The sequence below is a fragment of the Nuphar pumila genome, chromosome 3 (assembly GCF_984573655.1).
Source record: "Nuphar pumila chromosome 3, dmNupPumi1.hap1.1, whole genome shotgun sequence".
Classification (NCBI taxonomy): domain Eukaryota; kingdom Viridiplantae; phylum Streptophyta; class Magnoliopsida; order Nymphaeales; family Nymphaeaceae; genus Nuphar; species Nuphar pumila.
In genome coordinates, this window is record NC_143251.1 from 139,643,771 (window position 1) to 139,671,710 (window position 27,940).

At 35.3% G+C, this 27,940-nt stretch overlaps 1 protein-coding gene across 1 annotated transcript; it reads left to right on the forward strand.

The window, feature by feature from the left end:
- Window positions 1–296: 296 nt before the first annotated feature.
- LOC149844076 (sodium/hydrogen exchanger 1-like) lies at window positions 297–27,387 on the forward strand. The gene is made up of 15 exons (XM_090000308.1): window positions 297–358; window positions 834–1,275; window positions 1,359–1,477; window positions 6,704–6,801; window positions 7,064–7,123; window positions 7,226–7,272; window positions 7,354–7,548; window positions 7,670–7,716; window positions 7,866–7,932; window positions 8,079–8,179; window positions 8,446–8,547; window positions 24,474–24,612; window positions 24,694–24,756; window positions 25,546–25,629; window positions 26,790–27,387. The coding sequence occupies exons 2-15, from the start codon at window positions 1,096–1,098 to the stop codon at window positions 27,120–27,122; spliced, it is 1,635 nt and encodes a 544-aa protein (XP_089856434.1). The 5' UTR covers window positions 297–358; window positions 834–1,095; the 3' UTR covers window positions 27,123–27,387.
- The last annotated feature ends 553 nt before the right edge of the window (window positions 27,388–27,940 follow it).

The following is a 27,940-nucleotide window of genomic DNA, read 5'->3' on the forward strand; positions in this document are numbered from 1 at the left end:
TGGTTAGTATTGAATTTATGATGAAACCCTCATATTTCAAATGATGGAATCTGTGTTCGCTAGGAGGGTTAGGTGGCATATGTTTTAAGGGTATAATCGTAATTGGTTAAAAATCTTACTATGGTTAACGTGTAACCATAATTAACTTAACGCCGTTGTAACGGAAGAACTCTTTTGTACTAACCGCACAAAAGGTGGGCACTAGTTTGTAAAAACTCATAAGGCAGGGACTGATTTGCAAATCCGTCCAGCCTCTCTCTCTTGATAATAAAGAGAGGCAAGAGGGTTTCGCTTCTAACCTCTCTCTCACAGAGGAAGGCGAATGCCAAGAAGAAGAAGAAGAAAGAAGAGGAGGCAGGTACGTCCTCCTCCCCAATCTCCCCCCCCCTCTCTCTCCACCGCCTCTTCTTCCTCCTTTTATTTCTTTCTTTCCCTCTTTCAATTCTACCTTTTCCCTCCTCCTCTTCTCTCTCTACCGCCTCTTCTTCCTCCTGTTCCTTCTTTCTTTCCCTCTTTCAATTCTTCCTTTTTCCTCCTTTTCTCTTTCTCCACCGCCTCTCCGTCCTTTTCTTCTTTTTTTTCTTTCCCTCTTATTCTTCTTCTTATTGACTCTTTCTCCTCCTCTTCCTTCCTCTGCCGCTGGCGGTGAGCGGTGGGGAAGATCGGAGGAAGCAAATTTTTTTTGGGTAGACTGGATCAGGTCCGGGCCCGACCCAGTCCATACCGCACCTGGTGCGCGGGCGGTATCCGCGCCGACGCACCCATGTACTGCTTTCATTGAATTTGTGGGCGTGTGTTCTGAGATGGGTTGTTTTGTTCTACTGCCTTGACAGGCTGCATCTTGTGAGTAACGGGGAGTTGTTTTCCTTTTGATAAAAGCCAATTCTTATTTGGTAAATGGTTGCTGTGGATGATAACTTTGTGTGAAGACTCAGACGTATTGTGTTTGGAGACTTTGGTTTAAGCATTGAAGCGTTGTTGATCATTCACACGATCTTCCAGGTGTTCAGTTTTCCTGTGATTTGGCTTTCCCAAGCGTCTTTTACTTTTCCTTCACCGATTATCAGTGCTGTGGCTCTTGAAACGAATGCAACAATGGCTAGCATGGGCTCCATTCACACGATTTTGACGAAATTGGGCGTTTTAAGTGCGTCCGATCATGCCTCTGTGGTTTCAATCAACATATTTGTTACACTCCTGTGTGCCTGCATTGTCATCGGGCACCTGCTGGAAGAGAATAGATGGATGAACGAATCAATTACAGCTCTTATCATTGTGAGTACCAACCGCATATTGGTCATTTGAAATATCTTCGTCAAAGGACGAGGCATTGACGGGGTTCTTGTGGCTTTTGATAGGGGTTGTGCACTGGAGTCATTATTCTAGTGACCACCGGAGGAAAAAGCTCGCATCTTTTGGTCTTTAGTGAGGATCTTTTCTTCATTTATCTTCTTCCGCCTATCATATTCAATGCAGGGTATGCTCTTACCTTCCAAGTTTCTTGATTGACTTTCCTTTTAAGCTCAACTGATGCTGTGTATGTATGTCAGGTGTGTGTGTGTGTGGCTGGGTGGGTTTAGATTGAGGAGATGGGATCAGATCAGAGTGTGTTCTGGCGGTATTACATCAGCTAAAACCTGTACGAATGAGATGCCCATCACTTGGATGGGCCCCACTCTTTTCTCCGATGTCCATCGAATTTAGGATGGACAGCATCGGAATGGTTTAAACTGAGAGCGGATCCTGTAAAACCACAAAACCCACCCCTCTGTGGGTCCCACTTGTACTGAGCTACAGTACTGTGGGGGTGGGTTTTGTGGTTGTAAAAGCTGGGTGAGAGCTTATTAACTGTTTTGATGGGTGTCGTTCATTTTTAAGATCAGTGACATCCAAAGCGCCTCTGACGGTGTTACCATCAGAAGTGCCTCTGACATGATCCTCTCTCTAGATTGAGGTGACTCTTGGCAACAAGAACTTTGCAGGTGGCAGGAAAATCTCGTAGTGACTTGTTCTTGAACTCGACTTTGGAGTCAGGCAATTAATTGTATATTTTCTTTTTTATGTAATGCTTTAATACTAGGTTGGATTGTTAATGAATTTTCTTATCAGCTTTCATTATCATCCTTCCATCTTGGGTTTGGGTGTTCAGGTTATCTTCTCTGAATTTGGATCACGGGGCAGATAATGTTGATCTGCCAAAATTATTATTATTATGGATGGAGAGAGGAGTTGGGATCCAAGGAGAGCTTAAGTGCCCGGCTATGTGACACTAGCCAATCACATGACAGCATTGCATGGGGTCCGCTCATGTGATTGTCTGTGTAACATATACAGACACTTAACCACTCCATGGATCCCATTTCATGGAGAAAGGGCCTTTTCAATTTAGGCTACTTGTTGAAGCAGGGACAATATACTCTTCATAGTGATGGACACCATTACTCTTTAATATATCTCTCGAGCACCCACAAATTTGCGATGTTTAATTAGCATTATGATGCAACTTTTCTCAAAGGTATTTTTAAAATATATTTTTGATAAAAATTTGTCAGTGTAAACCGTGCATCAAATTTCAAATAACCGGTTCACACTAGTGGTGAAGTCTGCATTGAACGCAGGGAACATGTTTAAAATCTTGTACTCCACACAGAATAAATCTTTATTGCCTTAAATAAAATGTAAACAATGCGCACTTACCTTATTACAATGATCCGAGCAAAAAAAAAATTATTACAACCCAATTAAATGAATGACCTGAGACCCTAAAATAAAAATAAAGAAAAGTAAAAATTTGCATGGCTTTGCCTGATCTAGCTTCTGTTGTCCGCACGTGCACGACCCTCGCTGTCGCATTCCAATAAAAAATCTCGTACCCACCTGCAAAACTCAAGACCATAAAAACAACGAAGCGACTAGACTACCTAGTCTAGTTAAAGTTAGTTGCATGAAATAAAAATTAGATCTAAAAAAAATAAAAATGAAAACTAACTATGTTAAACTAATACCTATGTCACATGGGTGCGGGTGCGGGGATGCGACACTTTAAAAAACGAGGGTGCAAAAATATAAAAAATTATATATATATATATATATATATATATAATTTTGAAGTTTTAACAATTAACATATAAAATATTAACGTTTTATCAAGGTTTTAAAACCTAGTGACTCGGGACTCGACTCGTTCTTTATTGACTCGTGACTCGGTGGGTCAACTCGGTGACTCGGACCGGGTTTTGTTAACTTTTGATTTTAAAAGAAAAACAATATATAATTTGTCTCAAACCATGTTTTTCAGTAAACAAGAGATGTTTTTTAGCTCCATGCAGAATCTTGGGTTGAACTGAAATAAGGAGATCGTAGCATGTGGATAAATTGTTCATTAATGAGCAATAAGTTGGAAATGTGGAATGAAAGAGCACAATTTATTCCAGTTACATAGATGCCTTTATGCATTAAAAATGCACATGCCTATAAAGAAAAGAGAAATTTTTGTTGGATGTGATAAGGCAAGGTGAGGACAATTGGTTCTGATTAAAGGGGTATAGCCTATATGAGATACAAAGAAAATATGAAGTCTGAAAGGACAAGAAAGAAGCACCAAGTAGATGTTGGAACTCTATGGATGTTAAGGCCAAAGTTATGTATGACTTTGTTCCAGTTTCTTGTCTATTATGCCTTCATAAAGATGGGGCAAAGAGGAAAGGTGTGAGGAGAAAACCAAATTCTTCCTTGTTATATAGTCATGTTAGTAAAGTTTAAAGCAAAATATTAAATGCATTTATACAAAGAAACTGCAAAAAATATAATTGTGTAGAACATAATAAAAGCAGCAATCTACTTGATCATAAAATATTAATTAGCTGTTGTTGAATCTGAAGATTGTCCTGCCTGATGCTTCTAGAAATAGATTCATATCCAATAACATTTACCTTAGATCATAGTCACATATTGTCTTCTTTACATATTGAAGACATTAAGAAAGTAACAACAATATTCTCAATAATATTACAAATTTTTTTAATTCTAAAATACTCAAAAAATCAAATTTTAAACATTCCAGAACTCACCCGAGTCAGGCCGAGTCACAGCCGAGTCTTCGCAGACCGAGTTTAGCTTGCCGGGTTGACTCGTTGGAGGGCCGAGCCGAGTCAGCCGAGTCACCGAGTTGACTCAGCGAGTTTTAAAACCTTGCGTTTTATACATGATGCTGGGACCACGCTGTTACAATATTGTTACATTTTACATTTTACATAGAGAGTTTGTGAACTCTCTCAAACCTTCAACCGAGTTCACGTTACATTGGCCTTGGCTGCACTAAGGCCCAACCATGCTCCTTTACGTTTCTCGTAGTTCCCTTGAGGTTGAGTGAGAGAGACAGAGAGAAGAGGCAATGAGAGAGACAGAAAGAAGAAACAGAGAGCGAGTGAGAATGAGAGAGATAGAGACAGAGTTCAAGTGAGAGTGAGAGAGAGAGCGAGTACCTGAGGAGTGAGGAGGAGAGGTCGGAAGGCGTCGGCATCAATGTCGGCGTCGGGGTTGTCGGAAGGCTTTAGGAGAAAAACTCGGGCAAGAAGAAAATTAGGGCAAAATTTTTGCCCTAATCCTCCTCCCCTAAGCCTTTTCATCAAGCATTTTTTTTGTCCAAAAATTGGATACAAATGATCTTGGGTGCGTTGACCACACCCAGGGTCTGGTTGACCGCATCGAGTGCCACACCCACACGCGCACCCGCGTCACGTCGCGTTGCGTCGACGCGGGTGCGGTACCCGGTTGGCCGAGTCCCTGTGACATAGACTAATACCGAAGGGAATACATTTACTCAACTAATTTATCGCTACACTGATGAAAAGTACTAACAAAACTGCGTCACACAGTCTACCTTAACCGAGCCCCTGCTAAAAGAATATGCTTATCAAGTCTACTCGACTATCAGATCTATTCAAGTGATCAGCTGGGCTGGTAAGCTGACGTTGATCCGATCTAATCAGGCTGCACCGCAAGCAGCCTGTTCACTTAACTTGCAGTCGGCTAGGGCTGATCCGGATCAGCAGACCAGTCTGGACAGCCCTGATCAGGTCGGGTTTGGATAAGCTAGCAGCAGACTGCCAACCAGACTGGCAGGGACGAATATACAAGCAGATCAGGGCCTGGTCTGCTGGCTATTCAGTTAGATGCAGATATGGTCACAACAGCCCACCAGAGAATGGGTCTTGCTGTCAGGCCTGATTAGAGTCTGGTCAGTTTGGGGCTAGCTGAATCTAGGCAGATCGGGTTTGCGCTACTGCTGGCAGCAGATCTGATCTAAAAAAAGTAAGCTGAGCTGATCTGCCAGCAGGGCTGGCCTTATCAGTCTCGGCTGGTTCGGCCAAAAAATAATCAGATCTGGCCTGGGCCTACCAGCAGATCGAGTATGCACTGTCCGACCTGATCAAGTTGGCTCGGCTGGCAGATCAGTGACTGATCATGTCTGATCAGAGATATCCGATCAGATCTGCCAACAATGGCAGATCTGATAAAAAAAGTCAGACCTAGAAGTTTGTTGAATCAGATCTGTCGTAGATCTGATCAGCAAATCTGATCTGCTTTTTTTTTTGTTGTTTCCTTTTCAGCAAGTAAAAAGAAAGCTAACCTATACTTGGAAAATAAATTAATCAGAAACCTAAACTATGCAACAAACTAATAAGAAAAAATGCATGCATGCAGCAATTAATGAAAGCTCCCTATATGCAGCAATATATAAAGAGAAGGGCGAGAAGAAGCGTACCTTGGGTTCGCCTCCGACATACTGGGCAGACTTCCCTTCGATATCAACGTGTATCACCGCACCTCTGATCCAAGAAAAGAGACTCCAAACCGACGAGGAAGATGAATAGAAAGGAAGAAAAAAGAGGGGAGGAGAAAGAAGAAAGTGAGTGGAGGGGGCCGGTTGAGAGAGAAAGAGAGAGACTAGATAGAGGCTAGAGGGGGGACGTGTTTTTGAATGAGGGAAGACCCCCTCCTTATTGCTTAAACTAATATTTATAATGCTAAGTTAGGGTTAGGGGCTATTTTAGATTTTTTTCTAAAAGAGTATTATGATTTTCAAGAATTTCACAAAACCTCCTCTTTTAAAAATTAATTTATCAAAACCTGTTAAAGAAAACTAGAATTTTCTAAAAAGCACACGTTGGTCCAAACTTGTTTATTTCTTTTAATTGAGATCAAATGCTACCCTGCACAACAATGCACAAACATCAGCTAAACACTTAATGCTAATTTCGCACAATATCATGCATACATGCTGTATAAAATCATGAATAAATTATGCATGATCACATTATGTCAATTACATTACCCTTAGCACTATTGTTTATAGATTTAGATTTCCTTCAATGCACCACAAATGGAGCAGAAAGTTTCTTATATCAGCATTTTCTTTATTAAGAAATATTTTTACTGTATAATTGTTTGTAGCACAATTTTAATAGGTCTATTTACATAAAAAAAGTATCTATTACATATTTTCATCGCATGGTCAGTTGGTCAATTCAAATTGTGAATCAAAATTTGGCATGTAGTGATAATTAATGCAAGTTATACAGACAATGTCCTTCTTATGCATTTGAGAATAGCAGACTTGCGTTACTTTTTTCTAAAGATAATTTGATCTTTCTATTATGTCCCATTATCATTTATGCAGATTCTGAATTTTTTATTTCAGGTTTCAGGTTAAAAAGAAGCAATTTTTTCGTAACTTCATGACTATCGTGATCTTTGGTGCAGTTGGCACATTGATATCTTTTGGCATTATCTCTTTTGGTAAGGCTTAGTGAAATTGACTGAAGCTCTTCTCATGAAAATGTATATGCTTGTTGATATAAGCTAATTCAGAATATTCACCTATTATCAAACTTTATCTAGAACTATCCTATTGACTAGTTCTTGGATTGATCTGCTGAACTGCATGTCTTTTGAGAAATTGCGCTCTTTTTTTTTTTTTAGAATAATTTTCAGAACAGTTTTTGAAGCCGAGGTTGTAGGTGCCCTTTTCTTTTTCTGAGCCTTTTTATTCCTATTCCAGGAGCACTACTATTGTTCAGGAAGTATGATATAGCTCTCTTGGATATTGGAGACTATCTTGGTACTCTCTCTCTCTCTCATGTATTCATGCATGTGGAGATGTGATTGCTAGTTTTATAGAGTTTTTCTAATTACACTGTATGCTATTTTTTTGAAATTGCAGCGATTGGAGCAATCTTTTCTGCAACCGATTCTGTTTGCACTTTGCAGGTCCATTTGCTGTAAAAGAGGGTCTGTCATACTTTTGTGTAATTATACTTTATGGTACTATCAAAATTTGTTTTGTTGTAGGTTCTTAACCAGGATGAGACACCTCTACTTTATAGCCTGGTTTTTGGTGAAGGTGTAGTGAATGATGCCACTTCAGTGGTGCTCTTTAACGCTATCCAAAACTTTGACCTTAATCACATCAACTCTGCTGTTGCTGGGCAGTTTCTTCTTAACTTCTTTTATTTATTTGTGATGAGCACTTTCCTTGGAGTAGTTGTAAGTTTCACAATGCCATTTAGCATGACTACAGTTACCCTTTCTTCTGCATGTGAAATAATTTATCATAGGATGTCTCCTCTCTGTAATTTCTTACAACTTTCATTTTTACATTTTGCAGACTGGACTTCTAAGTGCCTATATAATAAAAAAGTTATATTTTGGAAGGTGAATAGACAAGTCTTTATAACCTATAACTTGAATTTTAGAAACAGTTTTTATCTTTATCTTTACTGTCATCCTTAAATAAGGACAACTTTGTTTTTTTTGTCTTTCTTTGTGTAAAATCTGATGCGAGAAGTTCCATTTGTTTTCAGGCATTCTACAGATCGTGAAGTTGCATTAATGATACTAATGGCCTATCTTTCATATATACTAGCAGAAGTATGACTCTGTTAATTTTTTATCTAGTTGCTAAATCTTCCATTTCTTCTTATTTATATGATTTTCATTTCCTTGTGAATTTTATGCTTTGAAAAACTTTTGTAGTCAAACTTTATTTGCATTTTTAACTTTTTCTTCTGTTGCAGTTTTTTAATCTAAGCGCCATTCTCACAGTTTTCTTTTGTGGAATTGTGATGTCTCACTATACCTGGCATAATGTGACAGAGTCTTCACGAGTTACCACCAAGTAGGTCAAACGTAATATTAAACATTTTGAATGTATGTTGTATTATGTTCTTTTTTTTTTTGAAAGGCAAGCTGGGGTTAGGCGGACCCCTACCAGAACAACAGCTGCCCATGTGGCAGAGGGATTCAATCCTGGGCCTTCAGCTTGACACAGGACCCCGCTTACCACATGGGATACCACCTCAGTGGTTGTATTATGTTTCTTATCACTGTCATGTGGTTAAAAGTATTTACGGTCTTCTCTCTTGTAACTTATGTCCATTTCAGGCATGCATTCGCTACAATGTCATTCATTGCTGAGACATTTATCTTTCTTTATGTTGGTATGGATGCATTGGACATCGAGAAGTGGAAGCTTGTGAAAAACAGGTATGGTTTGTGTCCAACAATCATAACATTAGACTGAAAAATCATTTTCTCCAATTACTTCAAAAAATAACATGGGTGTCCATGACATAATGATTCTGTACTTGTATCCCTGGGTCTCCAGAGAGGGAATAATTCCACTCATTGTGTTGTTTCCAGAATTTCTGTTTCAATTGACTTTTCATGCTACCTTTGCTTTTGGAGAATAACCATATGAGAGATTGTCCAAAAAAAAAAGAATAACCATGAGTATCTAATTAGAGATGAGCTTGTGATTATTGTTATGATGGTACCAAAGAGTTATAACTAATTGTTTGTAGATCTGCTGCCTTTGTTGGTGTCATCATAAAGCCCGACTCAATTACGCTAGTTACTAGGGATCAACTTAGATGTGCCATGGAAGTCTGAAGTCTAAATTCTAATCTTGCATCCACTCCCAAATTTCTTTTTACGACCTTTTTTCCTGTGATCTTGTGTTTCCATAGCATGTCCTTAGAAACGGTTTGCACTAAAGCATTCTCAAATCCAATTTATAGTTTTTATGGCATCAATAACTAGTTCCCTGGTTATCACAACAAGGATTTACAGATTTAGCTCACCAAGAAAATGCCTGTAAACATTTAAAATATGTCAGACTTGTCACTGTAACACCACTATGATTGTCCATGGCAGTGTTATAAAAAACGCGGCTTGAGGCGCGACCCTCTGTGCCTCAAGGTGCAAGCCTGAGGCACAGATTTTTTTTTTACAACAAGACTTCTGAGACATAATCAAAAAGATTTTTATAGGTTAATCTCATATACTTTTCAGTTATTTCAGTTATGTAATAAGTTTCTTAGTATATTACTATATTTTAACTTTGTTGGTTAATCTCGTATATTTTTCAGTTATTTCAGTCATGTAATTAGTTTCTTAATATATTTTAACTTTTGTTGGTTAATTTCATATATTTTTCAGTTATGTAATCAGTTTTTAGTTACTTTTATATGTTAATCTCATATTTTTTAGAATAATCTCATATATTTTAACTTTTGTAGGTTAATCTCATATATTTTTCAGTTATTTCAGTTATGTAATCAGTTTCTTAGTATATTTTAACTTTTGTTGGTTAATCTCATATATTTTCCAGTTATGTAATGAGTTTTTAGTTACTTTTATATTATATGTTAATCTCATATTTTTTAGAATAATCTCATATATTTTAACTTTTGTAGGTTAATCTCATATATTTTTCAGTTATTTCAGTTATGAAATCAGTTTCTTAGTATATTTTAACTTTTGTTGGTTAATCTCATATATTTTCCAGTTATGTAATCAGTTTTTTAGCTACTTTTATATGTTAATCTCATATTTTTTAGAATAATCTCATATATTTTAACTTTTGTTGGTTAATCTCATATATTTTCCAGTTATGTAAACGGTTTCTTAATATATATTTTCTTTTATTGGTTAATCTCATATATTTTCCAGTTATGTAATCATTTTTTAGTTACTTTTATATGTTAATCTCATATTTTTTAGAATAATCTCATATATTTTAACTTTTGTTGGTTAATCTCATATATTTTCCAGTTATTTCAGTTGTGTAATGAGTTTCTTAGTATATTTTAACTTTTTTTGGTTAATCTCATATATTTTCCAATTATATAATCAGTTTTTAGTTACTTTTATATGTTAATCTCATATTTTTTAGTACTTATTTGAGATTTTCTATTTCTTATTGGTTGCTATTTCATCAATAAAGTATTTTTTTATTTTTTTATATTTTTAGATATTTTTTTAAAAGTTTTCAAATTTTTTTTGAGGTTTACGTTTTACGCCTTGCCTCGGTTTTTGGTGGAGCGCCTTGCTACGCCTCAACGCTTTTCACAACACTGGTCCATGGTGTATTATTATTACAAGTATTGCCAGTAGTGATGCAATCTCTTCACTTTTGCATCTTGGAGTCTTTTTTTTTTTTTTTGCTTTTCTTTGCATTGCATAGTTTGTATCTTATATGTACTTTGTGCTTTGTTCTCCCATAATTTAATTCCTCTAAATAAATTGCTTATGTTGACCTGAAGAGCCCTTTTAATGTCTAATAAAATATGCGAAAATATAGAACAAAGGCCTCTACGGGCTTACATGATTATAAACACATAGTGCACATGCACATACTCAAGTCCAACTATGGGACAATCCAAGAGCTACTAAGGCACTATACAAGGACTAAGTGCATACAGGTAGGGGTGGCTAAATTTGACACGACCCACCAACCCGCTTCTTAGCCGGGTTCGGGTTCGTGTTGTAAACGGGTCGACCCGCCTAACCCGTTTATTAAACGGGTCGGGTTCGTGTTAAGGGTATGCCAACCCGCCAACCCGGCTGACCCGTTTAATAAACGGGTTAGGCGTGCGGGTAGCGGGCGGGTCAACCCATTTACCCAACCCTGACCCGCCCGCCAACCCGTTTACTCGAACCCAACCCGCCCGCCAACCCGTTTACTCGAACCCGACCCGCCAACCCGTTTACCCAACCCGACACGTTTATTAAACGGGTTAACCGTGTCGTGTCTGGTTACCCGTTTAATAAATGGGTCGGGTTCGTGTTGAGGTATGCTGACCCGCCAACCCGCCGACCCACCAACCTGACACGATTGCCACCCCTACCTACAAGACATAAAATAATTAAAAGAACACGATTATAAAAAATATATATTTTATTGAGCATGAATACTTAAGAGAAGCATTAAGAAATAAAAGGGGATAAAAGCCCCTATTTATACACATACAAGATAGAAGGAGACCTCAATAAAGTTGTTGGATTGTTCTAACAACAGCTCTATTAAAGTCCAAAAAGAACACAACAACTCTATTTGGTATTTGACCAAATAGTCCTCATAAAAACACAAAAACACACAACAAAGAATAAAGTACCAATGTACCCTTAATGGGCACAACCTATTACAAAGACGGAAATGACCAAAATATGTCTAACAAGTATTTACCTATTATATCATTATAAATAATATATATATATATATATAACTTAACACTCCCTCAAACTTATGGTATGATAAACCGAAAGTTTGAAAATACAAAAAGAATGAATGGAAATCAAAGTCTTTAAGTGTCTTCATTGTAAGTCTCCATCTTTATGTCGCATCAGAGAATTTTGCAATTACAAGTCTCTGAATGTCTTCATTGGTGATCGTCTTCAAACCCCTTCATCGACTATCTCCATCTTTATGATATGATGCATCAAAGATATTTCTTTCTCAATCCATCACATCTTTAAGAACCTGTAAAGAGAACAAAACAAATGTTCCAACTACACGGGAAAATATCCTAACCTAATAGTTATAAAGTTTTTAAAACAAATATATTTTTGAACAAGAAAAACATTAGATAATCATTAAGAAAGATAGAGGAGTCATAAACCAAAATTAATATATTAAAAAAAAACATAAATATTGATTATAAGAGAATTTGATCACTAAAGGACATATAAATCATAAAGAAGAGATAAACAATTATGCATAAATAATATCCCAAGGTTTTTTAGAAAAACATTTTAAATGAAATAAAAAATGGTCATCGACAACATGCATATAAAATATAACAATTCAAAAGAGCCCTTAAGAAAATAAGAGGTAATTAAATTCATGCATACAACAATGTGGACACGATAATTAATATGAAATACATACATCCAACATGCAATTAAAGCTTATTTAATACACAATAATGAAAGAAAGCAATCTCACAAAACAAATCATCACCAACAACATGCATATAAAATATAACAATTCAGAAGATCCCTCAAGAAAAGAGGAGATAATTAAATTCATTAATCAATATGAAACACTTATGTATCCAAAATGCAACTTGAGCTTATTCAATGCACATAATAATGAAAGAGAGCAATCTCATAATTCAATTCATTCAGACAACCTATAATGGGCTTAAGCATAAAGGACCAAACATCAATCTTAATATTAATAAAATGATCATAAGATGCATAAATTTTTTTCAATAAACATTTTTTCATACAAGTAGAAAAAGTTTAGAAATTTTATGGAGAGATTTTAAAAATCCCACACAACAAAAGGAATGATATTTGCAAATCTTAGTTCGACCACCACAAACAATCACCTCACTAGACCTCCAAAACTAAAAAATCAAGTGTATAAGCTACTAGAATAAAAGCATAATCACAATGCCACTAATGGGCTAAACCATACACAAAAAGTGTACAACATCTCTTGTCTAAAGATACTTAAACAAGTTTATCAACTACTAGAACAAATGCATAATCATAATGTCACTAATGGGCTAAAACACACACAAAAAGTGAATAATCAACATCTCTTGTCTACATAAAATGACACTTAAACAAGTGTAGCAACCACTAGACCAAATGCATAATCAGAATGCCACATATGGGCAAAAAACACACACAAAAAGTGTGAATAACCAATGGGTGCACTTAACTCACCACATTTGAAATACATCTATTGTCTACGTAAAATGACACTTAAATAAGAGACATAACATGAGCCAACAAGCTTATAATGAAAACAAACTAATGCCATCAAGAAGAATAAGAATAACGATTTTAACAATCCTTCGAAACTCCATGGTTTTAAAAACATGACTACCGTCACAGGAAAATCAAGATATTAAGCATCCAATAATGTAACAATGGCCACACAAACAAATGAGTACACTCATATAAACCGAGGTCAATCACTTGCCAGTTAGATACATACCGATACTCCGATACTCACAAGATGACATGAGACAGATTTTCAATAATGAGTTCAAAGGTAATCAACCATGAATAAGACCAAAGGCAAATGACAACACATCACTCATAACTCCTGATAATCTAGAGTGATAAGATGATATGAGGTGAACACATAACTTACAACATCGAGGTGCACAATAAACAAATAAGTGATATAACACGCTCATAGAACCGGAGGTCAATCAACCGTCAGTCAGAACCAAATCATTTTGCAATCTATACTGATAAGAAGATAAAGATGCACACATAACTCACTTTAACAACTAACTCTGGTTCCACAACATAGAAGTGCATACAACTTACCTTGATAAGGCCAAACTAATAATAATGGATGTATTGAAAGAAGAGTGATGGACTTACAAAGCTAAATAATAAAAACCTCGAAAGACACATTCCAAGGAAGAAAAACTAATAAGCTAAAAAATTTAAAGTCAAGGAAATCCTCAAGTAATGCAAGTATAGAGCCTTCAATCACGAACCAAAATGTCCGCCAATATTAAGTGGATAAACCAAAAAAATGTTCTCTAAGGAACATTCTCACAAAACCCACAAAGGGCTACACAAGAAGTCTCATAATATAAAAAATGATATTTTATTAAATAAGTATGCAATAAAAACTTAACACTTAAAACTCATGTGAGGTATCATGATGCAAATAAGTTTTAGTAAAAACATGAAATCATACAATAAAATAAAATGTCCACCAATGAGAGTGTACGAACAAGCATGTCAATTAATAATGGCCAATTACTAAGTGAACCACGGAGGAAACACTTATGACACCCACAAAGATGGTTCTCATAATTCTTAAATTAATATTTTATTAAAACTAAGTATGCAAAAAATTATAATATTTAAATCTCATGCAAAACATGTAAGATAATGTTCATTAAAGAGCCATAAGACTAAAAAAATAACACAATCAAAAGGGGCAACAAGAGAAACACCCAATAATGCAACCATTTTTAAATAATTTTTAAAATGGAACATATTTAAAATACATTTATACATGAGAAATCTTGTAGAATACCTTATGCATGGATAGATAATCTCATATTCATCATGTAAGGCAATCACAAGGATCATATATCAATATAAAAATTATTTATTCAAAATTCAAAAATATCAAGGTATCTTGATTGTAAGGAAATAGCGGAAAATACAAAAACAATGCAATTAAGGGCTTCACAAGATCACAATCACAAAAGTGCATAAGCACAAACCAATGCCACCAAGGGCTTACAAGATCACAATCAAAATGTGCATAAGCATAAGTCCACTATAGGACAAAATAATACCCAACAAGGGGCAACAACACAAGCACTTAGTTCATATAAAACACTAACTAAATACAAAAACATAAAATATAAAAATATTCATCTTTATTGAGTATAAATGCTTAAGAGAAGCAATGGTTACAAGAGAGGCGTTCAACCCCTATTTATACACAAAGGGAGAGCATACACAAAGGGAGAGCATGGGGCTCCATTAGGGAGCTCTCCCAATGACCCATGCTCTTTACAAAAAGGACATTAAATAAAAATAAAAAAATTTAAAAAATAAGAGAAAAACTGTTCCTAATAAACAGTACTCTTACACAAGTAAAATGACAAATACCCCTAGAGGGTATTTACCTATTACTAATATATATATATATATATATATATATATATATATACTAGTGAGATATAACAAAAGTTTTGAAATACAACAAAGATTCAATGGGAAGGATCCGAGTCTTCAAGTGTCTTCAATAGAATTTTGGATCTTTAGGACATATTAGAGAGTTTTGCAAATACAAGTCTTCAAATGTCTTTTATTGTTGATCATCCCCAATCGCCTTCATCGGCTATCTCCATCTTCATGATGCATCAAGGATATTCCTTTCTCGGTCCATTGCATCTTTTGCATCTTTAAGAACCTGTAGAGAAAACAAATCACATGTCCCAACTATTAAAAAAAGGTATTATAACCAAATAGTTATGAAGTTTAAAATATATATATATATATATATATATATATATATATATATATATATATATATATATTGAACAAGAATAACATTCAAGTAAAGTGGTGATAATTTTTAGAAATATTAGATAACCTTTAAGAAAGACAAGAGGAGCATACTTCAAAAGAGAAATTTTTATGAAATCAAATTTAGACAATCATAAACTCAAAATCAACATATTTTTCAATAAAACATAAATATTGATGATAAGGGAACCTAATCTCTAGAAAATGTATCAATTATCAAGAAGAGATAAACAATGATATATTAATAATATTCCAAATTTTTAGAAAATTCCCTCAATTAAAACAAATAATCAATTTATACTAAAAACATGCATATAAAGTATAACACTAAAAAAGAACCCTTAAGAAAAGAGAAGTTAATTAAATTTATGCATGCAACAATGTGAACAAGATAATCAATATGAAATACACATACATATCCAACATGCAATTAAAGAATATTTAATACACATAAGACAACAATAAAAATAACTATTTTTATCAATAAAATGCATATAAAATGCATGATTTTAATATAAAGAATCAAATAGCCTTCAATTACGAACAAAAATGTCCACCAATATCAAGTGGACAACACACAAGTGTTTTCGTAAAGAACACACTCTCAACACCCACAAAGGGGCACACACACAGGATATATCGCAATATAAGGAATAAGATTTTTATTAAACATCACAAGTATGCAAAATTCGTGAAATTTTATCAATAAGCATTTTTCCCTATATAGGAAACACAAATAGAAAACATTTTGAAATTTCATGAAAAGATTCTAAAAAATCTCACATAACAAAGAAAATGATACTTGCAATTTTCAATAATAGTTTGACTACTACAAGCAATCACCTCACTAGACCTCCAAACCTCAATTCAAGTGTATCAGCGACTAGAACAACATAAGTAATGACTGCACATAACTCACCACGTTGAGATGGGTGAAAATTATACACAAAGGTGTGATTAAACCTCTCTTGTTTACATATACTGACACTAAAAAATCAAGTGTATCAACCGATTAGATCAAGAGTATAATCATGCCACTAATGGGCTAAAAAACACACATTGAATAAACATTTCTTGTCTACATAAAATGACATTTAAATAAGATGCATAATAAGAAGAAACACAAAAGGTAAGAGAGTTTGTAATGAAAACAAACTAATGTCGTCAATCTGTACAATATTTCAAAATACCATGGTTTCAAAAATAGATAGTCATCACTAATAAACATAATTATTAGCATCCAACATGATAATGGCCAAATAAACAAATGAGTGATACAACACAGTCATAAAACTAGAGATCAAACAACTCTCAGTTAGAGCCTAACTATAAGTTGACAATTTAAACTTACATAACCACCGCCACAAACAAACTTTGGTTCAATAATAACTAGGTCAAGAAAAATGATGCATCGTAATGGACACAACAAATGCCATAAGAAGGCAATAAATATTCACGAAAATAACTTTCCAAATAAGTGAGTTCAAATATAAGAACCGATCTTAAAAACCAAAGTTTCAAATCAAATCCAATAGTGATAGATGGAAAACTTAGATTAAATATAGTGCAATCATTGCACAACAAGATGCCAATTGATGCATTCATATATCCAGAAATGTTTTTGATGAATTTGATTTTGTTTCAAAGGACAACAATGTACAAGGTGTTCAATTGCAGTCAAAACAACTATATCAACCTTGGTTAGATGATGGTGTGTTCTCTATCAAGGCAACAACAATGAATGATGCAAACAATGACAGATTAGAAGGTGCACATGTGGGGTCGGACGAGCCAAATGTTGAGGGACAACAAGTTGATCATTCTGATGGCATAGAAGGAAGCTTCAAAGGAATTACATACAACTGCATTATTTAAAATATTAAATCTGAAAATACATCCAATAGTAGTTCAGAACAAGTAAATGTTGAATCTTAAAATGATCCTAATGAACAAGGACAAATAATTAAAAAATTTGGAAGAGTGTGACTCCCCATTGATAAAATTTCAGCATGGACCATCAAATATTTTTAGTTGCAGTATCTCACCATGAAGAATCTCGATTATACAATCAGGACGCAAAATCCAACAAATGGATTGAGGCTATGAATGAAGAAATGCATGCTTTATATGAATATAAAACATGGGATGTTGTAAAAAGACCTGTGGGAAAGAATGTAGTTGGAATAAAATGGGTCATTAAAATAAAATATAAACTAGATATAGAGAGATAGAAGGCAAGGTTGGTTGCAAAGGGTTTTACTTGAAAACATGGGCTGGACTATGATGAAACATTCAAGAGAACTATTAGAGTTCTTTCTTTATCGGAGGATCATGGTTGGCACTTAAGTCAAATAGGTGTTAAAAATGCATTGTAGAGACCTCAAGGAGGAGTATGGAGCAACCACAAGGGTATAATGAGAAAGATCCAGCCAACTATGTGTATATTGAACAAAACTCCATATGGGCTAAATCTGACTTCTTGATCATGGTTTGAGAGTTTTTCACTTGAATCCAGCAACATGGTTTTCACATATCTCATTTGGATAATTTTTTGTTCATCTACAAAGGTGACAAATGGATTACAATATTACTCATTTATATTGATGATATTATAGTTGCATGGAATTCCAAAGACCATATTGATGATGTCTAGAGTGTACTAAATAGTAGATTCAAAATGAAAGACTCGAGTGATCTTAAATATTTTTTGGGCGTTGAGGTTGATCAAGGAAAAGACTCATTAGTGTTGACACAACACAAGTACACTATTGATTTACTCAACCGTGCTGGAATGAAAGATTGCAAGCCAATATTCGCTCCAAGTGTTTTGCAATAGAAACTTGGACGTGATAAAGGAGACATTTTTTATGATTCTACAAGGTATAGGAGTATTGTGGGTATGCTCTAATATCTTTTACTCATCCTGATATTGTTTATGCAATTAATCAACTTTCTTAGTTTATGCATTGCCCTGGTGTGACTCATGTTGAGGCTGTCAAAAGAATCCTTTAGATATCTGAAAGGCACTTTGTTATCAAAGAAACAGTATTGATAAAGCTGCTTTATCAGTTATAGGCTTTTCAGGTGCTAATTGGGTAGGGGATCTGGATGAAAGAAGGTCTGTCTCCGGGTATTGTGTTTTTATTGGGAAGAACATGCTCGCAGTAAAAAGCAGAAGGTAGTAGCTCGGTCAAATACTTAAGCTTAATACAGGTCAATGGCAACATCATATGAAACCATTTGGATCAGATATCTATTATCTAATTTATATCAACAAATGTCAAGTTCTATCTTATTTTGTGATAATGAAAGTGCGATCAAGATATCTCTCAATTCTATTTAACATGGAAAAACAAAGCATATAGAGATAGATCAACACTTTATTAAAAGTAAAGCTGAAAGTGGGGAGATTTCTACTCAATTCTTTGGGACTTATGATCAAGTTGCAGATTTGTTTACAAAAGGATTAACTAAGGAAAGGTTTTGTTACCCGATGAGCAAGTCGTTTATGGTTCTTACCATGCACAACTTGAGGGAGGGTATTGAGACGTTAGCTTCTGGGTCTAGATCCATATCCATATTGATTGACGTTCTTTTGAGTATCACGTTTCTGCTTGTAACTGTATTTTAATGTTTCTTTTGTTGCCCCTATTATGTATCTTTCCTATGTATTATAACCAGGGGCATTATTGGAATGTTACCTAATGGTTAATATAAAGATGTGAAAATGTCTTCAAAAAGACTGTATACAAAGGCATTAGATTCTCAATATGAAATGTGTGCACAAAGGCACAAAATGAACACTCAAGAAGAATACAAATGCACAAAGGCATAAAAATAAAGAGAACTTTTATTGAATAAGTGAGAGCTTTACAAAAAGCTTAGCATTTACAAAGGGAGAATCCCCTATTTATATACATTAAGGACCCTTGGAGGGGCTCCATCATATGGACATTGGAGCCCCTCCAAAATTGATCGTTGGAGGGGCCCAACGTCTATATGATATGGGCCCCTCTATGGCTAAAAGTCAAAAAGTAAAAAGAATAAAAAAAGGAAAAATAAAGAAATACAAAACAGAAAAGCATATTCAAAAGGAATATGCGTGAAATAAAGAAAAGATTGTTACTTTTACCCCTAGTGGGTATTTATATATAGATACATAGACATATATATAAGATATATATGTACATGTATCTCTCTCGATCTCTATATATTACGGTTTAACATCTCTCCTCAAACTTATGGTGTAATGACCAAAAGTTTGCCAAGAATAAAATTGAATCTAGGGGAACAAATATTTTGATGTTACATAAGATAGATCTATGACTTCAGATATTCTTCTCTAACATAGTAACAATCCATCTCGATATGCTTCGTGCACTTATGAAAAGTGTGGTTCTTGGCAATATATATTACACTATTATTATTACGACACAACTTTGTGGGTCCTTGAACATGAACCCACATATCTTTCAGTAGCCGTCGAATTCAAACTATCTCCATGGTCGTAGTTGTCATGGCTCAGTATTCAACCTCAGTAGATAACAAACACCTTTTGTTGCTTTTTGCATCTCCAAAAAATTAATGATTCACCTAACACACAAAAACCAGTGGTGGAGTGACGGTTATTTGGATCACCTTCCCAATCAGAGTCAGAATAAGCAATTTAATTTAATTTAGAAGATGAGGATAGAAATATGTGATAATTCGAAGGATGACACTCATATGAACTGATGTAAGAGCGTGCTGAAATTGACTTGCAACATGTACATGAGAGATATCAGGTCTAGTGATGCTAAGATACATCAAAGATCCAACAAGTTGCCTGTAAGGGGTGAGATCTTCTAGGTGAACCCTATCATCAATTTTCATCTTTGTTCCTATTACTCCAGGAGTTTTATAAATTTTATCATTTGTAATTTCTGATCTGTCAATAATATCGAGAATAAGTTTAGTTTGAGACAAAAAATAACCCTTGTGAGAGTAGACAACTTTAATGCCTAAAAAGTATTTCAGAAAACCTAAGTCTGACATTTCAATTCTTTCTGTCAATGTGGACTTGATACTCTAATCCTTTTAGTATCATTACCTGTGATTAACATATCATCAATATATAATAACAAGATTACAATTTCTGTATTTGATTTTTTGACAAACAACGCAGTGTCAGTATAAAATGAAGAAAAAATATTTTTTATCATTAAATTATTAAACCGATCATACCAAGCCTTGGGAGCTTGTTTCAAACCATAGAGAGCTTTTCGTAGGCGGAAAACTTTTTCTTTAGGAACATCTATACCTAGAGGAACATCTATATAGACTTCTTTATTTAGGTCTTAATTTAAAAATGCATTTTTAACGTCCATTTGATATGTGTTGCATTTTTTAATGGAGGCAATAGTAATAAGACACCTAACAGTGACCATACGCGCAACAGGAGCAAAAGTTTCATCGTAATCTATTCCATATTCTTGACTATACCCTTTGACAACGAGACAAGATTTATATCTTTTAAGAGATCCATCACTCTTAGTCTTGACCTTAAAAATCCACCTACATTCTATTGTCTTCTTGCCTTTAAGTAGATATTGAAATTCTCAAGTTTTGACTTTTCTAAGAGCTTAAGTTCACTTTCCATTGCATCTCTTTATTCTACAATTTTCTTTGCTTCTTCAAAGTTTTTAGGTTCCACATATGAATAAATAACACTGCGACATGCTCTATGTTTAGGTGAGAAAGATTCGTAGGATTTAAATCTAGAAGAAATTTTTCTAGCTCTTTCGGTGCTATGGTGATTTAGATTATTTATGGAAATAGGTTCGCTAGATTCACTATACTTTTCAATTGCACTGCTAAAAGTGTTTGGATCTCTATGGGTATAGGTAATAGGTTCATAGGATGTTCCCATTTTGGTATGTTGTTCAAGAGTTTGAAAATGAGAATCATTGCTCTCTTGTATTTTTTCATCATTACTAGGAGCATCATATGTCATTTCATCATCACTAGATACATCATCATTTCCTGATAACAATTAAAAAAAAGAATAATCCATATTATCTCCATGAAGTTTATATTCTTCAAAACTACTAGCACTTTCTAAAAGGTTACATTTCTAGAAACATATAATTTATCATTTTTGACATCATAACATCTAAAACCTTTTTGTGTTTCAGAATATCCAAGAAATGCACAAGGAATATCTTTTGGTGAAAGTTTATCATTTTTATCGGTAAGAACAAAACATTTGCATCAAAAATCTCTTAACCTATTGTAGTCGGGTTTCTTTTGATAAACAATTTCAAAAGGTGAGATTTTATTTGAATTTTTTGAGGAAAAACGATTTATAAGATAAACGGATGCAAGAGCTGCCTCTGCCCGAAATCTTTTAGGATTTTTTTGAGAAATAATCAAGGTTATAGTGCTTTCAACTATGTGTTTATGTTTTCTTTCGGCTAAACCATTTTGTTGAGGTGTTTTGGGACACTATTTTTTGATGAACAATTTCATTAATTTCAAGATAATTTTTAAATTCATTTGAAAGACATTCTCTTTCAGAGTCGGTTCTAAGAATCTTTAGGTTACCGTTAAATTGATTTTTAATCATCATGTGGTATGTCTTGAATGATGCAAACACCTCATGTTTATGCTTAAGAAAGTATATCCAACAATCTCTAGAGTAGTCATCAACAAAAATGACATAATAAGAGAATCCTCCTTTAGATATAACGGGCGACGGCCCCCACTCATCCGAATGCACAAGTTCAAAAGGTTTGGTTGTGAGCATAAATTTTTGATCAAAAGTCAGGCTTCTCATTTTTTCATGAATACAATCATTACAAGTGAAATCTCTTTTACAAAGATCTTTAATAAAATGTAAATAAGAGAGTTTGGTAATATTGGGATGCCCAAGACGTTTATGCCAAACATTTATATCTTTATGTTGGGCAATGTTACAAAAAGAATGTTTTAGAATTTGAAGAAATTTCATGTAGTATAGATCTCCCTTCCTAGAACCTTCTTCAATCAACTTCTTGGATCAGCGATCCTGTATCCAACATTTACTTGATAGGAATTTGACATCACACCCATAGTCCGAGAGTTGAGAGATTGAAAACAAATTTAAATTTAATTTTGGTATAAATCTAATTTTAGGAATAAAAAAATCTTGATTTTAAAAATTTTTAATCTCTTCGATTTCAAGAGAAGCGCCATCCGCGGTTAAAACAAAAGATGTATTTTTTGTGTATTCAGAAAGAGCAAAAATATTTGGAGTCATGTGAAATGAGGCACCTAAATCTAAAAGTCAAAAAGTCTTACCGGGAGGAGAGAAGGTTGACATGACGGCTCTGGAAATGGAACCCTAAGATGTTGAAGAACTTCCATAATTTGACTTAGTGATAATGCTCCATTGTTGGAAGTAGATGGACCCTCCTCCTTATGTGGTCGAAATGTTGTAGACATGGCTACCTTCTTTCATTTTGGACAAACCGATTTAATGTGTCTTGGTGCTTTGCAAAAATTGACAAATGATTTTACCATAATCTCTTCGTTGGTATCTTTCATTTTGGCCACCATTTTGACCACCATCTTCTCTTGCTCCTTGATAATGCTCCATTGTTGGAAGTAGATGGACCCTCCTCCTTATGTGGTCGAAATGTTGTAGACATGGCTACCTTCTTTCATTTTGGACAAACCGATTTAATGTGTCTTGGTGCTTTGCAAAAATTGACAAATGATTTTACCATAATCTCTTCGTTGGTATCTTTCATTTTGGCCACCATTTTGACTACCATCTTTTCTTGCTCCTTGATTTTGATTTTGAAATTTATTAAAGTGAGGGGGTTTATAGGTTTTCAAATTATTCTCCGGTCTAAAAATGACATAAGCTCATTCATTTTCATCTTTGTTTGAAGGCATAGCAAGAACACTTGGTTTTTCTCATTTTCATTCGAGTTTCTTTGCTCAAATTCGGGTTTAAGCTCATTCAAAAAATTAAAAAACCAATCTTCTTCTAATTGTTTGTGTCGAAGCTCAATGGCTTCTTCACTCCATTTTGATTCAAGCATAACAAGCTCATCCCAAATAGATGACAATTCGGCAAAATATTCTCTAATAGTCAATTTGTATTGTTGAAGGGTCAAATCCCTTTTTTGGAGATAATATTTATGGGATAAATCTTTCGAGGTATACATCTTCTTAAGATATTCCCAAACTTGAGACGCCTTTTTAAATTTCAAAATATTTGCATTGGTTCTAGTCTCAATCGAAGAAAAAATCTATGAAAGAATTTTGTAATTTTTCATCTCTCATTCTTCATGCTTTTTGTTATATTCTTCAAATGCTTTTACTCTTTCCTCCATCAAGAACTTTTATTTCTCCTTTTTCAACTATAGTGATTTTGACGTGGGTTCCGGAATCGTACCTTGGATGTAACCTCAAAGTCCCTTATCCTTGATGTGAGCCTCTATATCGGCTCAATCATGATAGTTTGACGCATTGAGTTTGAAACCAAGGAAAAAATGGGTCTTTTTCTGCCATTGAGGAGCTTTTATGAGAGACAAAAGAGTCTTCAAAAAAATAGAACACTTACCACAACGTGTCTTCTTTAAGCTTGCTTGATCTAGTGTGTCTCACTAGAAGTAGATTGCAAGAGCTTTCCACGCCAAAATACAAGAATGAAGTATGTGCACAATTTTCGAGGCAACCACCATGATGACGCAATACACGAGCTATTCTTCTGGAGACCAAGCTTTGATACCATGTGAAAATGTCTTCAAAAAGACTGTGAAATGTGTGCACAAAGGCACAAGATGAACACTCAAGAGGAATACAAATGTACAAAGGCATAAAAATCATCAAAGCAAATTTGAAGCATCATTAGCACTTAATCATGGTACAGTTATTTTCAGAATATTATCTTTTTAACAGGTGCGAGCAATTTGTCTTACGATTTACAAAGACATTAAAATACTCTGTGGCCAATTTCAGTGTGCATGGTCTGGGATGGTTTTTATATGTGGATGTTTTATCTGTGCCTTTCATGTTGTCTCTCTTGTTGCCTTCAAGTTTCTGGTTTATTTGCTGACTAGTATTTGGCCTTCCAGTCCAGGAAAATCAGTTGGTCTGACATCAATGTTGCTGGCGTTCGTTATGGTAGGAAGAGCAGCTTTTGTATTCCCACTGTCATTCTTGACCAACTTAACAAAAAAATCACCAAGTGAGAAGATCAATTTTAAGCAGCAAGTGAGTTTTAATTTTTATTTCTGCTGTAGCATAGTAACTGGAGGAGAGATGTTTAAGTGCATGTTCAACAATTTGTTCCAGGTCACCATTTGGTGGGCTGGTCTGATGCGTGGAGCAGTCTCAATGGCACTTGCCTATAATCAGGTAAACTGGTTATGTTAAAATTAGTAAAGGAATTCTTGGTTTCTATGGTGTTAAACTGGGTGTTTTTTGTTTTCCTGAATAACCATTGCTACATCTTGTTTCTTGCAATGTTAACCACAGAGGATGTAGGTTTAGGGGATTCTTTATGCAGGCAGAATGACCTCAATCCTTTTCAGTAGATGTAGTAATTTACCATAAATAAAAATGTTGCATACTTTTGGTCTTGTAGAAGCGAGAAAACAAATATTGTGAGGCATAGCATATTCTGAGAGGAAGACATTTTAGGATCTTAGACTAGCATGACTATATGCTTCAAAATTGTATGGTTTCAGAATCATGACTGCTTTTCTACAGGCAAATGACCATGCCATGAAGTTTAACTTTTGAAATGATGGCATCAAAGTATCAGATCTTGTATTTCCCATCCATGTTGAATTTGTGGCTTATTATTATATTCCGTATTGTCAGGCTAGACCATTGCTTTTTCCAATCTATTGCTATAATGTGACTTCCAAGGATATCAGAATATATCCCAAGTAGAACTCAAATCATTTGTTTGATTTGTTTAAGCACAACCAGAGGTTGAGACTTCCCATGAAATCCTCCAAAATTCCATCTTTTGCAGGTGTTTGGGGTTCTGGAGTTCCATCAACTTTTGAGCCTCTCATGGCACCCGAGTTGTTTTCATCATTAATGATAGTGTGCATCTGTTTCATGTACTGTGACTACAACTAATTTTGCCATGTAGTGTTAATCTCACTTCTCTCATTTCTTGACATGCATTTGCAGTTTACACGCTCTGGCCATACTCAGTTGCAGGGCAATGCAATCATGATTACTTGCACCATATCAGTAGTTCTTTTCAGCACAATGGTAAGTAGCTGCATGATTTTTATCAGTTATTTGTTTTTGGATATAAATAATGGCAATGGTCTTTCTTTCTTTGCTATAAATCAAACTAGGGATGGCAGTGGGGTGGGGCGGGGCGGGGCGGGGCGGGGGACAAGGTCTCCACCCCCGCCCTGCCTCAAGATTTTATCCTCCACCCCCGCCTCCATCCCCGGCGGGGAATGGATTTTATCCTCCATCCCCACCTTCATCCCCGTTTCATGTCCTCCATCCCCGGTTCAAACGGGGATGAGGCGGGGATATTGCGGGGAAAAGTGGTCGGGGCGGGGTTGGGGTGGGGATGAGGCGGGGATCATGGCGGGGACGGGGCGGGGCGGGGAAAAGTGCACGTCCATCCCCGCCTCCACCCCCGGACGGGGATGGATTTTAACCTTCTTCCCCGCCTCCATCCCCGTTTCATACCCTTCATCCCCGGTCCAAACGGGGCGAGGCGGGGCGGGGCCCCGCTTTCCCCCGGTCCACTGCCATCCCTAAAATCAACAATTAAAGGGCGTGTCTAGAAACCAATCTGCTATTTTTCTTGTAGGTTGGCTTACATTTTACTAGAATACTTAACCTATACAAATAAATGCAGAATCAACAATTAAAGGGCGTGTCTAGAAACCAATCTGCTATTTTTCTTGTAGGTTGGCTTACATTTTACTAGAATACTTAACCTATACAAATAAATGCAGAAGAAATATTGATTTTTAGTGAAAAAATTCTCTCTATGTCTGTCCTTTTTACAGTTAAATAGTTGTATTCTTCTGTATTACCGTAGAAATATATGATGCACACTAGAACCATATTCAAATGGAATCCCAAATAATGTGATTAGAGTAAACTAAGATATGCTGCTTCTGTTCACTTTTCAGATAAGGAACATATATATGCCCATTTATTGAGTTATATGGCAACACGTCTGTGTGCATATTCATGCATTCCACACTGTATTCTGGCAAGAAGGCATGTCTTTGTGTGTGTTTGCATGCATGCCATTCTTCCATGCAAAACAAGCACATTTTGGATGTAGGTTCGTTTGCATGTGTTCTTTGGTTTTAGACCATAATACTACAAGAATCTACTCACCGCTATCCTTTCATTATATGATAATGATATCTAATTGATTAGTGTGTATGTTTCAGGTCTTTGGCCTGATGACAAAACCATTGGTTAGACTTTTGTTACCCCATAATGCAAGCACAATGAATGGTGCATCAGAGCCATCAACTCCGAAATCCTTCCTTATACCATTCCTTGAAGACACACAGGATGCAGAAGCAGGTCATCTGAGTATTAGGAGGCCAACCAGTCTTCGCATGCTTTTGACCAAACCAACTAACACTGTGCATTACTACTGGCGTAAATTTGATGATGCTTACATGCGTCCTATGTTTGGAGGGCGTGGTTTTGCACCATTTGTGCCTGGTTCTCCAACAGAACAGAGCAGCAATCATCATAATAACTATTTTCAGTGAAGAGGAAAATGTAGATTCACATATATTTTGTTGGCAGATGCCCAAGTTGTGTTCTTGGCATTCGATGAGCTCCCCTGATATGGTATTTGCGAGGAGCTATAAGTTTTGGGTCCAGTGAACTATTTCTAATTTATCTTTGTTTTATAGTTTTTTCCGACAGATATCTTTGTTTATAGTTTGTAATTAAAGAGTTCTATATTTTTCATGTATATTTCTTATTTTCTTTTGGTTTTTTGAGATAATATATTCTTATTGATGGTGTTTATGGAGGTTTTGTAGAGAACAGTATTTGCTAACATAATTCGAGTGATCTTGCATTAGTATTTCCGGCGCATTGGATATACTCACGCACAGTTGATGATATGTTTGTTTATGATGCTTGCTATTCATAGTGGGGCTCCTAGCAATATGGTTCATTTGTTTTGGAGGCTGACAGTCCATATAATGTTTTCTTCACCATGTTCGTTTCCTGATTATGTTATTTTTCTGTTTATTCATAAGATGCAGGTATGTGACTCTAAATTTATACTGTACCTGTTGGGGTTGTTTCCAAGCCTCATGCATTGTTACTGTTGCTTGTATCATTGAAGGGGTTTAGTGTGGCTTATATCATTGAATGGGTTTTGTTATCTTGGCATCATTTAAAGGCTGTTATTGGCAGTAGAACCCTTCCCTTTTCTATTGCACTGTAGCTTCTCTCTCTAGCATATTTGGCCTTCTGAATTGATTTATTCGGATCCATGGGAAGGTCAATTTATGTAATTCAATAAATTCTTTCATCTAATAATGCCTTTATGTAAGAAGTCATTCGCTAAAGC